Source organism: Gouania willdenowi, chromosome 13, assembly GCF_900634775.1.
Source record: "Gouania willdenowi chromosome 13, fGouWil2.1, whole genome shotgun sequence".
NCBI lineage: Eukaryota > Metazoa > Chordata > Actinopteri > Blenniiformes > Gobiesocidae > Gouania > Gouania willdenowi.
In genome coordinates, this window is record NC_041056.1 from 12,488,890 (window position 1) to 12,505,100 (window position 16,211).

The 16,211-nt window shown below is 36.6% G+C and overlaps 1 protein-coding gene across 7 annotated transcripts in view; it reads right to left on the reverse strand.

Moving 5' to 3' along the window:
- Positions 1–16,211, reverse strand: part of ncam1b (neural cell adhesion molecule 1b) — a 96,481-nt gene that overhangs the window by 42,549 nt on the left and 37,721 nt on the right. For 5 of the 7 annotated variants that reach the window (XM_028464180.1, XM_028464184.1, XM_028464178.1 and 2 more), the window contains exons 2-9: positions 14,765–14,839; positions 10,347–10,556; positions 9,257–9,400; positions 7,359–7,496; positions 6,863–6,980; positions 4,512–4,672; positions 2,925–3,067; positions 1,423–1,446 (exon numbers count right to left, since the gene is read on the reverse strand). In XM_028464180.1, coding sequence (XP_028319981.1) covers positions 1,423–1,446; positions 2,925–3,067; positions 4,512–4,672; positions 6,863–6,980; positions 7,359–7,496; positions 9,257–9,400; positions 10,347–10,556; positions 14,765–14,839 — 1,013 coding nt within the window. The remainder of the gene's footprint in view (positions 1–1,422; positions 1,447–2,924; positions 3,068–4,511; positions 4,673–6,862; positions 6,981–7,358; positions 7,497–9,256; positions 9,401–10,346; positions 10,557–14,764; positions 14,840–16,211) is intronic. The other 2 variants (XM_028464181.1, XM_028464179.1) reach the window with 1 other exon arrangement.

Sequence of the window (16,211 nt, forward strand, 5' to 3'; positions counted from 1 at the left end):
AAGTTTTTTCTGATTCTGATATTTTTTATTTTTTTTTTTAATCATCTCCAGCAGCTTTAAATCATTGCTTTTTTGGTGTGTGGTATTTTTGAGAATTTATGCAAAGGAATTTATTTTGTAGAACACTTTGTGCATTGAAAATGGAATTTGAATGGCTTCTTATGTGAACTAATCTCATAGGATTAGTTACAGACTGGTTTTGGCACAACCATTTTGGAGTGTATTGCTTTCAAAAACCAATGTTCCGCCAAAATGAGCATCACAGATTCAGTAATTGTTGGTAAGCAGCAGGTAGCCTTAGTGTGTGCATTCTCGTCTACACACTACACAGTCTTCAAACCTAAACTCATGCTGCTGTCTTGTTTTTCATATGTTAGTCTAAGTCTGGGCTGTGGAGCTCCGAGTGTTTTTCATGCTGATAAGGAGACGCTGCTCATCCATTAGAGCAACGTCAAGGACACGAGACAAGCCACTCAGGGAGCAGCAGAAAGGAAAGTTTGAGTCACAGCTGCTGAGAGATGAGGTCTCGTGTGGGAGCTCCACACGAGACGATAATGCTGTGGAGCAAACTGTTACACTACGCTGTGCAGGAGTGTGCCTCATCGCTGTGGGTGTGGGTGGAAATACACAAAGGAAAACACAGCTTTGGTTTATGTGCATCATATTGGTGGTAGTGGGTTTTGCACTTTGCGAGTGCAGCTCAAGCTGAAATGTATTTTTAGGTATCAAACGTTTTCTGCAAGGCTTCGACAGGTGGCTGAAGAAAGCTCCGATTTAATGAAAAGCAGGAGATGCTGTTTCTTTGAATTCCAAAAACACTTTCCACAGAATTCATGCAGTGATCATTTCTCATACTTGAGAATGGTCCATTAAACCCTATTCTTGGGATGCATAATCACTTCTCCTTGGGCCACCTTTATTATCAGTGCATGATTACAAAAGTCTTTTCTCTTTTTTTTTCCATCTGCAGGGCTAAGTGTTTCATACTGAAAAGATAAATCTCAGGTGCTGCACTTTTTACCCTCAGTTTCCAAGAAATAAGATGACATAAATGTTAGACATCTAGAGCATTATGGGGATGGTAGACAGACTGAGATGTGCTTGAAACCAGGCAGCCTTATGCTAGGATGGAAAAAATTTGAAATGATCGGGTAACAGCGACACAGAAATGATATTTTCTTTATTCTATTGGCTACATTTTCATCTGATCTCACAAAAATGAAAGCTCAGCGCTCTCTTTCACAAGATCAGTGAAGTTTTAAAGGTGAAGTTTGGGAACACATGCAACAGTCAAATCAATCTTTGGAGTTCTGATGAGATCATTCAGTTTCAGGTTTGTTTTAGGTGTGGGGGAGGAGCTTATTTTAAGGCATTCTGTGTAACACTACTTCGGTACATTTCTGTGCCACACACATTTCATACCTGGTAGATCCTGTTTAGATGTGCCTGTAGGAAGAAAATGTAGCACATGTAATAGACTGACTCCTTAATGAACTCTAGCTACAATCCTTTCAGCATTTTCCATTGAATGCTCTGAGGTATAACATGTTTTCAATGGTTTGCACTTTGAAAGATGAGTGAGATATCTTATTAGAGGACTGAAAAGAGTTTCTTGTCACGCTAAAGTGGATAAACATGTTTCAAAGATGACAGCAGAATATCCTCAGATAGAAATGATGAACAGTTTCCTATAAAAGAAGTTTCAATCACTGACATATGCAGCATGATGGCGTCATGTGATTGAAAATGCTGAGCAAACACTTGGTCATTGAAGTGCTTATTTCAGCAAATACAATGAAAAGCAGGCAAACTGATTACTGCAAGTATGTGCATGCTTTTTGAGAAAAGCAATGATAAGAAACAATCAGGACTTTATCTTGAAATGTGGGAAAACTCATATCAGATCAGACTAGAATGGTTTGTTACTGACTGATTTGAAGGTAATCACACATTTATTTGCAAAGGATCTACTACATCCTGAGTTTAAAACCTTCATTGAGGTAAATCTGAAATAAAAGTGCATCTATATTAACAATATTCCATACCTTTAGGAAACACCAACATTAATCCATTATTGTAATTGGAATTGGAATTTATGGCATTAATCCAATTTTCTTTTATCATGTATTAAGGGTGCAGGAAAAAAATCGATTGAGTGATATATCACGATATTTCACAACCCAATTATCGTATTGATCCAAAAACTGTCTAAATCATTTTTTTTTAAATTGTGTATCTTAAAGGAAAAAACCCATTTATTAGCGCTAACGTATGCATAGCACGTAAACGCCTCGTCACTAAGAGTCAGTGAACCACATCAGATCTTGTTAAACTACCTCACTCCTCAATGCATTTTAGCTCGGAAGTTTTTTTAATGAATTTAAGAACGAGACAGAATCCGAATCTGTTGCAGAAGCAAACGTTAAACTTTTTTTGAAAAACGTAGTGTAATTAGACAGTTTGATAAACATACCACTTGTTTTTGATATTGGTACTGGAATTACAGTTAGTTACCATTTACTTGTTCTCGCAAATTAAATTAATTGAATTTCAAACCACTTTGTATTTTGAAATTTTTAATTATTGATATTGCGATAAATCGGCATTAATCGTATTGTGACATGCAAATCGTGAATCGTATCGTATTGTCAGATTCATGGCAATGCACACTCCTATTGTGTATAAAGATTTGCAAAAAGGAAGAGAAATGTCTTTCTTTACAGGGCAAAAAAATTCTGTGAAGTATCTGTAGAATGGTGATAAAAAATGCAACTGGGTCAGAGGATTTTTTTATCTGTGTGCTTTCCACCAGGTGTGGATTACGGACTCCAAAAATAAAATTGTATACAGGACATCGGCCCTCGGGTGGTATCAACTTCATCATTTGTAACTGTTATAGGTCTGTGCTGCCTTTAGGGCTTTACCTGCTCTCCTTCTGTAAAGACGCTCTCTCCATAGCTCCAGCTGATGGTGGGAGTCGGATCTCCTGATGCCTCACATGTCAGCGTTACCTGGTCTTCCATCTCTGATGTGCTCTGGTTCACAATGTATGTGATCTTAGGTTTGACTGTAAAACACAAACATTCAGTCAACACAGCAGGTCTAGTGCTACATAACAGTCAGGAGAAGAAGAGCAACTCCGGTGATCTGGGTCAGTGTGAGTTCAAATTGAGGCTAAAGATCCATAGATGACAGGTTACAGGGTTTATTTCAAGCAGAATATTGTTTTGTCATCTAAATGGAACAGGCCTTCATTTTTGTTTTGTTTTTCTTACTTACCTGATAGAATATGACACACAAAGCATAGCAGGGGTCACAACAGTGACATCAGCAGTATCTGAAGCATTAGAGGCTATTGTGCGCATTCATGCATAAAACAAAAAAACAATAACAGTGTATTCAGTGCTGTTATTTTTGCAACAAAAATATCACCCTGTGTTCCTTTTTCAATTTACCACCATTAATGTAGAAATGACAATTGGAAATAACGCTCTGTGAGCCCTGATCTACTACGGCCCTTTCTATCATGTACAAAATGAACTGTAATTAGCGATGAGACCTTAACAAACAATAAATGGAAAATGCGGCTTTATTACTTACTATAACAAGAACACTGGGCATTTAAAGGAATACAGAACCTATATAATGCATTATATACAAACAGAAATGGAAAAAAGAGAACATCCTTAGATAGAGTTGCAACAACATAATCCAAGCCCTAATCATTATAGATAAGACCAGTGTTTTAAAAAGCGACACCAAAAGCTCATTAAGAAATGTAATCTTTCATTGTTGCCTTGCTTTTGCCTGTTTTGTAACATTTCAATCAAACATTTCATTGTGCAGCAGTAATATCCTGTGAAATAAATCAAAGCACATGAATGAAAAGACACAGACATTATTGACAAGTTTAGGACCCGCAGAAACAGATTGTGATTATTTATAATTACGCATATATTATGCAGAAGGTAGTGTTTGGCAGTAATTGCACATTTTTTTCCCATTGATGTGAAGCAACCACTTCTTTGTGAATGTCAGGATAATGATGCAAAGGTTGTGTTTTGAAAACAGTCTCGAGTAGCTTTACAATAATTATTTTTTTCCCTTTTGGAGCAACAGAAGCTTCAACAGCAAAAAAAAATAAACTGCACCTGTTCACACAATGTAGAAATAATTACCTGGTGCTTGTGCTATAATTGGGTCCAAAATTACTTTCATTGGCATGTAGCAAAGAATAAAGAAGATAACAACACCTAAGAGATCGTTAAAAATGTCATTGTTCATGAGATCACCTAGAATCCTCCAACTAAACCAGGTTTTAAAATCCTCCATTTAAACCCTACATGAAACTTTCACACTTTACAGATAAATAACACTGTTTTATATGCCATAGGAAGCACACTAATGTTCATCCTCCTCCTACGTGCTTATTTAGCTTGCTCCTACACACTTGGAACACTTCAAATGGCTAAATAAAGTTGATGGATGTGTAAAGGATGTTGTTGCCTTACCAAACACCCTCAGACTCAGCTCCTTCTCACTTTCGCCGGCCTTGTTTTTTGCAATGCAAGTGTATTCCCCTTCATCCAGCTTGCTTACGTCCATCATGATCATTTCTGAGCCATCTTCATTAAATGTGTATTTCTCCCCGGCCTCGAGTTCCACATTGTTCCTGCAAAGCAATATGTCATATTAATTGTAATTGCAAGAAATTAGCAGCATGAGTTGGCTGACATGATCATGTGTTATCAAATTCAAGTTAGTTTTTGAAGCCTTTCAAAAACATTAACTCGTAAAATGATTCAATATTACTTCAACTGTATAGAATTTTATACACTGTATTGTCTTCATTCAGAAGGTATTTTTTCACGGCTCTGAAAGGACTTTATTCCAGGCGAGATTAGGCAAAATGGCTCCTTTGAGAGTAAAGGTTGCAGACCCCTGCCCTATCTTAAACAGTTTCTGAGAAAAGTTGTCCCCTTTAACTCGGATGGACGCACAAATAGAAGCACTGATAGATGGAGCTCAAACCTTTACCCCCCTTGCATTTTGTGGTGGGGGATAATAAATAAATAACATGTTATTAACTACAAATTAAAAAGTTTGTAGGTTCTAAAGGAGCGATTGTCAATAAATAAATACTTAACGTCTCTTGTTGGACTTGTCTTATTTTGAAGGAAACATTTATTTGAATGCTGTGAAATGCATGTTACACAGGAAAATATATAGATTTATGTTTCAAAAAAAGATTATATATGTGTGTTTTCAATGGCCATTTTTGAAAAACTAAATTTGGTTGGTTGAATTAAAAATAAAAAAAGTGGGTCGCCAATCTAAAGAATGCAAATTTGCCAGTTTTTTCTCATGGCTTCATTCACTGATGCCTGAAAGCTACAAGTGCCTTCATCTCTACCTGTTTGTACTGTACATCTGAAGACTGTAAGCAGGATTTCAATCTTGCCAAAAATATATATTCACAGAAAAAAATTTATATTCCCCAGAAGCTCTAGGTCTCTTTGCAGTCTGTGTATGCCTTGGTGTTCACTGTTGTTGTGGAAACTAACTCTTTAACAAAGCTGGGGCCTATCAATGACTGTATTCAGACACACTGAATAAAGCAACTATTGTTTACCATGCTACAGGTTTAGTTCAGGTTTCACTGTTAATGTGCACCTTTCATGCCCTCTCCTCCAATATCCTCCTGCTGTGAAAAAGTTAGTTAGCCTTACATCTCTGATCAACGAAAGTGCTGTGCACACTGATTTCAACTCAGTTGGACTGAGCAGTATTTGTGCATACAGCCAACAAAATAGATGGATATTTACAAAGATAAAATTAAGTAGGAAAACTCCCACAAGCCAATTTATTTTGAAAATCTTGGGATTGGCATAACTACAGTATGTTTTACTGCTAATTCCAGCAAGACTCTTTTTGTCTTCTTTTGAATAATTTGTCACGGTTTCATTTATTCAGACAACTGTTCCTTAGGAAATCGACTTTGATCACCTGACATGCTGATCACTTTGATGTTTCCTTGACTTCCACGTAGTAATTCCAGCAAGATTATTTTTGTGTTCTTTTTGAATAATATGTTATGGTTTCATCTATTCAGACAACTGATCATTAGGAAATCAACTTTGATCTCCTGACATGCTTGGACTGATATCAAAGCAATCAGCAGATGCCTCTGACGAGGATTGGCAGTTGTCAGTCGGAACATGTCAGGAGATCAAAGTAGATTTCCGAAGGAACAGTTGTCTGAATAGATCCAAAATGTGATTTCCATATTGATTGTTTTTTATTTTTTATTTTTATGTGTCACCCACAATTGATGCACAAGAGAATTGCACAGAACTATTCATGTTCCAAAACTAATGTTAATTTTGCACTACCTCAAAAACAACAGATGAGTTTATATTATTTAGTTAAGAGCCACAATGTTTCAAGTATAAACATTTAGTTGAAATGATTAAGAGCTCAAACCTAAGTAGTTGAAACAAAGACTTTATTTTCTGTACTTGGTCAAGTTTCAGTTTTATGACCTAATAAATACAAAGCCAATCATTTTCTTGCTTTTATTTTGTTTGACATGTTATGAAATTGTTTTATTAAACCTTTGTTTAATATACTGATCATATTAGAAAGAAAAAGAGTTAAGACTTAAGTAGTGATTCCACAGTCTCCATTTTGATTATTTTCAGGAAGTACTGATTTTTAAATGAAAAAAATGTATCATTGTCAGTATTGAAACCTGTCCAGCTGCAGGTAACGTGATCTTGAACACAATGGCCTGGCATTTGAAAAGTGCTGGAGGAAATGCTTGAAGCCAACTGTCTCCCCATTTGTAGCAGCAGAATTTCACCTTGTCCATGTCACCATGGGTTCAGGATAGCCATCAACCGCACAAGTCAAAATGGCAGGCTGTCCGACATCTGCTGTGGCATTTACCTCCGTCTGCCAGATCCTGATAGAGGGGAGCACTGAAACACAAAGAAGAAAAAGAATATAAATAATAAAACAGGAAATAGAATTACATACATCCATATGGGCAGTTAGTCATGCATATAAATGACAGATAGCAGGATGGAAAAACTGAAAAAAAATCCGTGACAAATTCAGAGGATTTCTTAAGGCACACTCAAAGCTTCTGCTTCAAAGTTGCAGGTGAAAAGACTTCATTAGCATTGAATATCTTTGATATACGGTTGCTGCGGGCAACAGTTTCCACATTGATGATGTGCCCAGACTCCACCGAGAGCAACGGCTTATTGAAGCATCATGGGTGGGACACCTGCAACATAAAAAATCTGCACACTCGGAAGAAATAAATGAGAAAAGGAGAAGGACAGGTTGCCCACCATTGACCACGACCTTGATGAGACGCAGATCGATCTCGCCGTGAGCCATCAGGCGACCCTCGCATGTGTACAATCCTTCATCTGTCTTTTTGATTCCACGGATCTGAAGGTGATTGTTGCTCAGCACCTTAAAACGGACTAAAGGAAAGCAGAAGACAAAACGTGTCATTAGCATAATGACTCAGTATTTAACGATAACAGCTGCAGCTAAACTAACAGGCAGATCAAACAGCGCAATAGTGTAAATCCTGTCAAAATTAATCGAAAACTGAAAAATTCACTTTGATTTGAAACATTTAATTGCCGACTATGGTTGGGGTCCATTACAATTTTTAATTACAATTACATTTTCAACTATCCATGCTCAATTACGGTTGCGGAGACCAGCTTTTTTTTAATTACAACTAAAATTACATTTATTATTTTTCTCCTGAAAGTCAATTACTATTGTGTTCTCAATTACTGAAGTTAAAATACAATTATCACAATTACTGATAACCCTTTCTCTTGCGTTAGCTTGTATTAGCATCTCTTATGATAACAGGTCAGTTTTGACCAGTGTATTAAATCAGCTGTAAAATACAATGTCGGTATACCCCTCGATTTTGAGGGTAGTGGGAAAAACTTAATATGAAAAATATTGCAATAATTGTTAACTTTGTATGTGTAAGCCATAGAACTGCAACATCATTGTTACACAGGTTTGCGTTTAATTTGTAAATGTTTTTATAGAATTTCAATGCCAATTACAATTATCTGAACTCAATTACAATAGCAACAGATTTTTCCAATTCCAATTCAGTCATAATTATACAATTATAATTGATCCCAACGCAGGCCCTGCCTCCTTATTATACAACTGTCTGCAATGCTGCTTTGAGAAACTAATGAAAACATATATTGAGATTGTTATCGCTAGTGTTGTGAGATACAGGCAATACTTTAGTTTGTCTGACAGATAATTCTAGAAGTGGAAGAAACAAGCTATTTCTAGGACTTATATTGAATTGTTTTTACTCAAATTCATATTGTTGTTTTCCACACCTTCGCAAACGAGAATTACAGCCGGAGTTTATATGATATCTTTTGGTTTAAAATGAAATCCTGAACCAAGCAAAATTCATTATGTAATGCTCCAAAATAATATGACAATTCAGGTCAGGGTGTAGTATCATTGTCTAGCAAGCAATATCAGCCCAGGCAGTATATTACAACACCGTCCTCCAATGACTGGGGAAAACAAAAAGCTGCAAATGCATCTCTCAAATTCCACACCAAATGAATATTTTCAAAACACATGATAAGCCCTTGAGAAGGAAAACAACAAACATGAGAAATGAGCAATATCAAGTCTCTCTGACACTGATGAATCTACCTATCGCCTGTTGGCTAGACTCGAGTTTGTCTTTGTAGAACTGCTGCTGCTTTTACATGAAGTCATTTCATTTCACTGGAGTCATTAACACTATCATTTTTGTCTTATTGTAACATTTACCTCTCGAGTGATACAGCAATCTTAGTGCTAAATACATCTTTGTGTTCAGTTTTGTACAACCAAGTTGTCAAAAAACCAGTTCCAACATTTACTGTGCCCTTACAATTAGATGCAGAGTCAGGATATAATGACAAAAAAATACAGTGAATATACTGTAGATATAAAACATCAGAAATGTATTTAAACCTTACTGTATTTGTGTCAAACAGCAATAATTGTTGAAAGGAAAACATAACAGACTAACCACCGTAGATGGAGCAAACTGGGCACGACAAGCCACACCCACACACGAGGAAGCAGGTTACAAATGTGTTAAGAGCAAAAAAATGTACAACATCTCATAGTTTAACAATAACACCTTTTTTTGTTGTTTGTGTTGTGATACCCTTTAAAGTTGTCTTACCATCTTTTTCCATCTGGATCCTTGCTCCTTTATATTTCCAGATGACGGTGGGTGGAGGAGAACTGACAACATCACAAATGATGTTGGCATTGTCTCCCTCGTTGAACTCTTGGGGTGAGGGTGCATTCGTGAAGGTGATTTTTTCTGTAGAGCAAAACAAAGGAAAAAGACACATTTTGCTTAACTGTATAAAAATACTTTAACTGTTTGATAAGAGTGTTTTTGTTGTTGTAGTTTAAGTTTATATGAAAGAAAATGCCCCCAAAAAATGCAGTCATCATTTTGTCATCCAAACATCATCTTAAATTTGGAGCAACACTATTGATGACTGCACTTGTTATTCTACCACTTCTTCTTTATTTACCTATATGGATTGGTAAAGACCTTGGAAACTGAACGATCTAAAGCCACTTCTATAACACACTAGCTAATAAAATTACAGTTTTAAACGACAGAAAGGTAATACTGTAATCTTAAAGACCTAAATCATAACCCTAATTTCAGAAAGGCATCTCATGTCTCGTCTCATACTATTCAAGCTGAACATTTTATTTGAGGCTGCTGAAACCTAAAGTCAAGCTCATTTATCAAAATAAAAGGAGTTACATGGGTGGCTTAAGACTACATTAATTGAATGGAATTTTAGGCTTTTATTGACAAAACATGTATTATTTCTAGTGAAAATAGAATGAATAAGGTTTATTTCAAGATGTAGAACAGATAACTATAGACACATTTTATTATATTATCTCCTGTGGATGTCCAATCTAAATGGAGCACTTGTCTGAAAGCACAAGAGTTTTGGTTTTGGAGGAGAATTTTATCTCAGATGGACATTTGCTGATGTTTGGCATTCAGGGAAAATAAAGCCCATTACTCACAAGAACTGCACAACAGACAGGATCATTAAGCAGCCCTGTAATGGTCTTCCGACCGTTTATTGAACTGATGAAAAATCCATCCTTACTTGAAAAGAAAAGGAGTGGCCCTCCAGCTACCAAAAGAAAATTATTGTGCTTTCCCCCCCTTTTAACCCTATATTGCTTTTAAATACAGTAAACGCTTGGTACAACATGAGAGGGAAACTTACGGAAGATTTTCACATTGACAGTTGATTCTGCTTGCTGGTCTCCTGTCGTAGCGACGCACTTATATGTCCCCGCACTCTCAGTCCCAGCATTATACAACGTTAGGGTGGAGGATGACTCATCGTTTCGAGTGACGGTTAGATCTGGCCCGTTTGGCTCTATCTTTTCCCCACTTGGTCCAAACCAGTCAATGTGCTTGGCTGATCCTACAACTAGGTGCAAAGAAAAGGTACACGTTTCCCATGAGTGCCCACTGACAGAACACTGTGGGCGGTTTGCACTCCTACATGCTCTCATTCCAGTAGTTTGTGCATTTTCACTGTCACAGTAAAAAAAATAGGTGAGAATTTCAAATGTGTGAACAAACTTCTTAAAATGCATTCAAGCCATTCTGTTATCATACATGTATTCATCAAAAACAACTAACAATTCCTAAAGGAAGCCCAATAGTTACACAAACCAAAATCAAATAAAAAAACATAAGTTCTATTTTCCCCACCCCTTTCATTGTCCTACCCCAGTGGGCGTGCACTGTAGCTGTCTGAAACATAACGTTTAGGGGCGCTGCCATCTTGCAAATTTGGCGTCATTTGGAACCAGAGTCTGCGCAGTAGGGTCCGGCGGGAGGCGCCCTGGTAAAACGCCCCGCCCATTAAGCGTACTGCCTTGATGAGTTACGCAGCCCAGCTACGCCCATTGGAAATTCTAGCAACATCTTGTTCAGATGATCAGATCAAAGAGGATAGTACTAGTACGAGTAGCTCAAAAAAGAAGAAAAAACAGAACGAAAAAGTTTAATGGCGTCATGGGTTTCCTTCACGACGTAACTGCTTAAGCTAATCACAAAGAGAGCTACGCAAGATCCACGGCTGTCAATCATCGTCATATGACGTCAAATCCTGTTTTTCAACCTCAAATAACTTATTTAAAACAAACTTCACAGAAAAAACACAATGTAGGGTGATAACTAATGATCACAGAAGAGTTTAGGTTTGGAAAACACATCCCATCTGCGATCATTGAGGAGGTGGGGTTTATGACCTATACAGCAGCCAGTCAGCAGGGGGAGCTCTAAAAATAAAAGCTTCACTTCCCTGTGAGCGCGCGTCGTCCATTCTTTTTATAGTCTATGTCCTACCCTGACTTCCTCTTCCCTTCCTCCTCACCAAGGTGTAACACTGCCCTCTCTTTTTATATTCTCCCTTAAATTATGTTTTTCTTACCTTCCTTGGGGGGGGGGGGGGGGGGGGGGGGGGGGGGTGGTGATGGTCACAATTATGCAATAACAAATTAATTTAACTATAAAATATAACAATAAAACATGTGTTGCTGTCACACTAAAATTGCACTACATGCAGTATTGAAAAAAAATAAATAAAATTTTCCCACAAAGAAATCTTGTATTGGGAAATAATTAACTTACAATTAAAATTTTGCATTGTATACCAATAGTACTGATATACATGCTTTTATACTTACAGACACTAGACAGCTATCATTAGCATATGAGCAAACTTCTAATACGAAAACAGCATTCCCATGACAAATGCATTTTGTGGCCATTTTTCTCCAGGTCATTTTCAGGAATCTTTGAAATAACTGTTTTAATGACTTTTAATTATGGACAACTGCAGAGGAATCCTATCTGTTCTAGATTTAGAGTAGATTAAGTTGTAATTCTAGATCTTAGAATCTTGGCTGTCAGGGACCTCACACATACAATGTCCACGTTGCAACATATCTGACTCCTTAGAGTCCCTACTAGCTCCCTGTCTAGTTCCACACACATCATAAGATCCTTGAGGTAACCTTTCTATAGGCCTCTGCATACTATCAACTATGATAAATCACTGTTGCCAATCCCAAATCGGCATTATCGAGAAACCATGTTAATCTCTCAGATCCGGTTTGCGAGTTCTAGTGGCTTGATGTAATTGTATTGTCTGACCTTCCCTGCACTTCCCATTTTTCTTAAAAAGTTTTGAAATCTGCATCCTCTGGGTTAATCATCCATAGGGTTGGTTTACCACTTGAGCCTGGTTTGTGTTGTGCACATGAGGTGTGCACATTTTAGAGGCAGGGGGTTTGTAAGTGGATGTGCTGCTCATGTGATGCCGACGTGTATAGTACATAAGCATGTTTGTGAATACAAGTCTTTCTACATGTCTGTTTGCTTGCAAGCATGTCTGTCGGATGCTAATGTCTGAGCTTGGTGCAGGGGCGGCTCATGCAAGCCTTAGTGTAGAGGTTAATGTGTTCGCTATTGGCATTGCAATCAATTTGTCCCTCATGCCTTTGTAGAGTTGGAGTATACCATTGTAATTTGATTATTATTTGACAAGAGCAAAATTTTCCACCCACTAATCTGCCAGTTATGAGTGACTGTTAGCCGCCTCTGCTAATATCCATGGGTTTGCTGGTGTTCACGTCAAGCACTGCTTTTCCAATTTTCCCAATGTTCTTTTTAATCCACTGAAAAACTGCACTCAGTTAACTCAACGGCCCTCATTTATTAACCGTTGGTATGTTCCGATCTGTGCGTACGACGTGTGTTTGACAATATTCATGCAAGCTTCGGTATCAATCAATTTTCACGTGAGATTAGATCTCAAGTCAGGTCTGACCTTGTGTACGCAAAGTGTGTGGATTTGTGGAACAGCACAGAAAAATCTGTCAGTCTATAAAACATAAAAAAAACAGCTGTCATTTAAGCATAAGCAGACACACATTCAGAACAGATGTAAATAAATTATTAAAACAACCTAAACAAAATACATTTCCTTTCTTTTATCCAGTCATTTTTATGCCTTAAAGGGTTACAATCATTCATTTCTTTTAATGTGATATGTATTGCCTCATGTGTGCGTACAACTGATGTATATATAAAAGTCATATTTCTGTGTGTCTCCCCAGGAGCTCTGCTGTGAAGTCATTCACAGCGCACACAGGGGGGCAGACGTCACCTGCTCGGTAGCTGAACCTTATTCACAGAGCGTTTAAATGCGCTCCTTAAATTCCACTTTTCACACTGTCAAAATTGTCAAATCATTTTCTATCCTAAGAAAGTCAATTACAATTCTTACTGAGTTACAATTAATCACAATTATTGAGTCTGAAATAAATAACCCAATTAAAAGTTAACCTTCTTCTTGTGATAGCGTTCTGTTAGCATCTCTAATGATAACGGGTCCTAAATCAGTTGTAAAATACACTAAAGACAAATATTTATGATCAAATTTCTTTTCTATCTATTGGTTACCTTGTTAGGCTTCCTAATCAATAAAAATATAGGTTTTAATTTTTTAGTGTGGACATCTGAGCTTTTTTTCTGTCAGTAAACCCCTAGATTTATATTTTTTTAAATGGTCAAATGTGGGAAAACTTGATATGAAACATATTTCAATCATTTTTAACTACAAGTGTGTAGAACTGTACATAAAACTGTAACATAATTTTTATAGAATTTTCATGGCAATTACAATTACAGTCAAAGTCAATTATCTAAACTCAATTTCAATTTAATTACAATTACGACAGCAACGTATTTTTTAAATTACATTTACAATTATGCCATCATTATAATTAATTATCACTTACGCAAATACAATTATAATTAACCCAGACCCTGGTGGGCGGGGCCCCTGAAACCATGTTAATGATGATCAAATTCAGCCGCCGGATTTATCAACACCCGATCATTTGTACGCTGGTATTGGTCAGATATGAATGTTTCATAAATCACACGGTGGTCCTGTCGTACGACCAAATGTGCACTCAAATTTGCACCCATTTTCACGCTTGATAAATGAGGACCAACGTGTGTGCGTTTTGTGCAAGACACACATGTACCACAAATGTATCATTGTGTCCAAAAACCACCTTTGTTTTTAGGCTTTCCAACTTAGGAACAACAACAAGAAGCTCTCGTGATGTATGAGGCTTTCACTTTCTGTACGTCGTTGCCCCTCGGCACCTTGGTCCCCCAATCCATAAACCCCTTCATTCTCATTTATGTTACCGAGACATCAGCCACTAAACAACTGCACCCAATAGGATGAGACAGGACCGTGTGCCGTGCAGGTCTACAATTTTACACTTCACTCCCATTTGCTGATCATAATCCTTCTCTAACCAGACAATGTGAAGGAACTCCTCAACACCTGCTGTTTCATTACAAAACCAAAATCAAGTATTTTTAAATGACTTGCTTATAGTTCCAAAATATCCTTATATCCAGCATGTTTTAGAAGCCTTCTTTTTTCACAATGCCGACATGTAAGAGGTACCGTAACTCATTATCAGGCTTTCTGCAAAGCTGCATGAAGACACAATAACTAGATTCATAGCAGCTGACTTAATTGTAAAGGCAATACATGATTAAAAAGGCAAACATTAATTTCAATAATCTGATTGCACTTACCTTCACACATAAAGAATTTTGACTCTCCAAGACTAATCTCACCATGAGTTGGTGTAATCTGCACCTCAAGTGAAACTGCAAGAGAAGAAAACAAACAAATACAAACTGAAAAGAAGACCTATGCAGTGTGAAATGAGATCAGATCACACATGCACTAACAAGTCATTTACTATTAGCATACATACAAGTTAGAAATAACATGTTTTTATTACTTAGAAAATAATCCCTCAGCTATAATTAGGATATTAAAGACATGGGCCAATCTACAACAACGTTTCTCCCCTGTAGGATTAGACAGTTTAGTAAAAAAGCAAATAATATTACCCAAAATCATTAAAGAGTCTTTATGTCCTACTGAAAGTCAGTAAAACAAACACCAAACAGTTGTTAAAAAACACAGGAGACACGAGGACAATTAAGGGCAACTAAGCGCAATAATTCTAACTGTAAAGCCAACTCTAGAATATAGAGATATATAGATATTCAGAACACAACAGAAATGCACAAAAATATACAAAAAAGCTCCAAAAACACACAAAATGACTCCAAAAAACAGAAAAATACACCAAATGACAACAGAAATGCACAAAACTACACTAAAAAAAAGATACAAAAATACACAAAATGACTCCAGAATCACACTACAATGGCAACAAAAAACAATAATTACACAAAAAATGCACAAAAAGAAAACAGAAAGATACAAAAATACACATAATGAGCATGTCCCATAGAATTAAACCAGGGAATTCGCACACGCTATTTTGCCTCTTTGTACATCTAACCTTCAAAAACATACTCATTTAGCCATAAATGACAACTCTACTTAAGCCCCACTATATGAATACATCACTGAAAAATGATGATTAAACATTAAAGATACGTGTAAATTGCCTTGTTAGATTTCTGTCCAACATTTCTAATTAATTAGGATGACAAAGACATTGAGTTTTTGTGTTTGAATTCAAATTAGGGCTGGGCGATATATCGAATATACTCGATATATCGCAGCTTGTAGTCTGTGCGGTGTTGAAAATGACCATACAATTAAACTCGCAGACTTTTTTTTTTTTTTGATTATTTTTTTTTTTTTTTTTTTTTTTTTTTTTTTTTTTTGAAATGTCATCTTAATGACAACATGCACAAAAGGGCACTATTTGTTTTAAAATATTGTAGTGGCATTATGTACAAAAAGTGCACTTTAATTTTGTGTTTTGAAATGCCATGTGAGTTGCATCCTGCACTAATGTCTTGTTTTGAAATGTCTCTGTGACAATTTTGCACAGAACGTGCACTTTCTGTTGACAATTTTATGTTTGAGCCACTCACTGTTTAATAAATACAGTTATGTCAACTTTGACTTAGTTGTGATATCCCCTTTTTTGCATGAAAGTTTAAAATTGGCATATATTAATGCAGTATGATCAAGAATGTTTTAATGTAGACA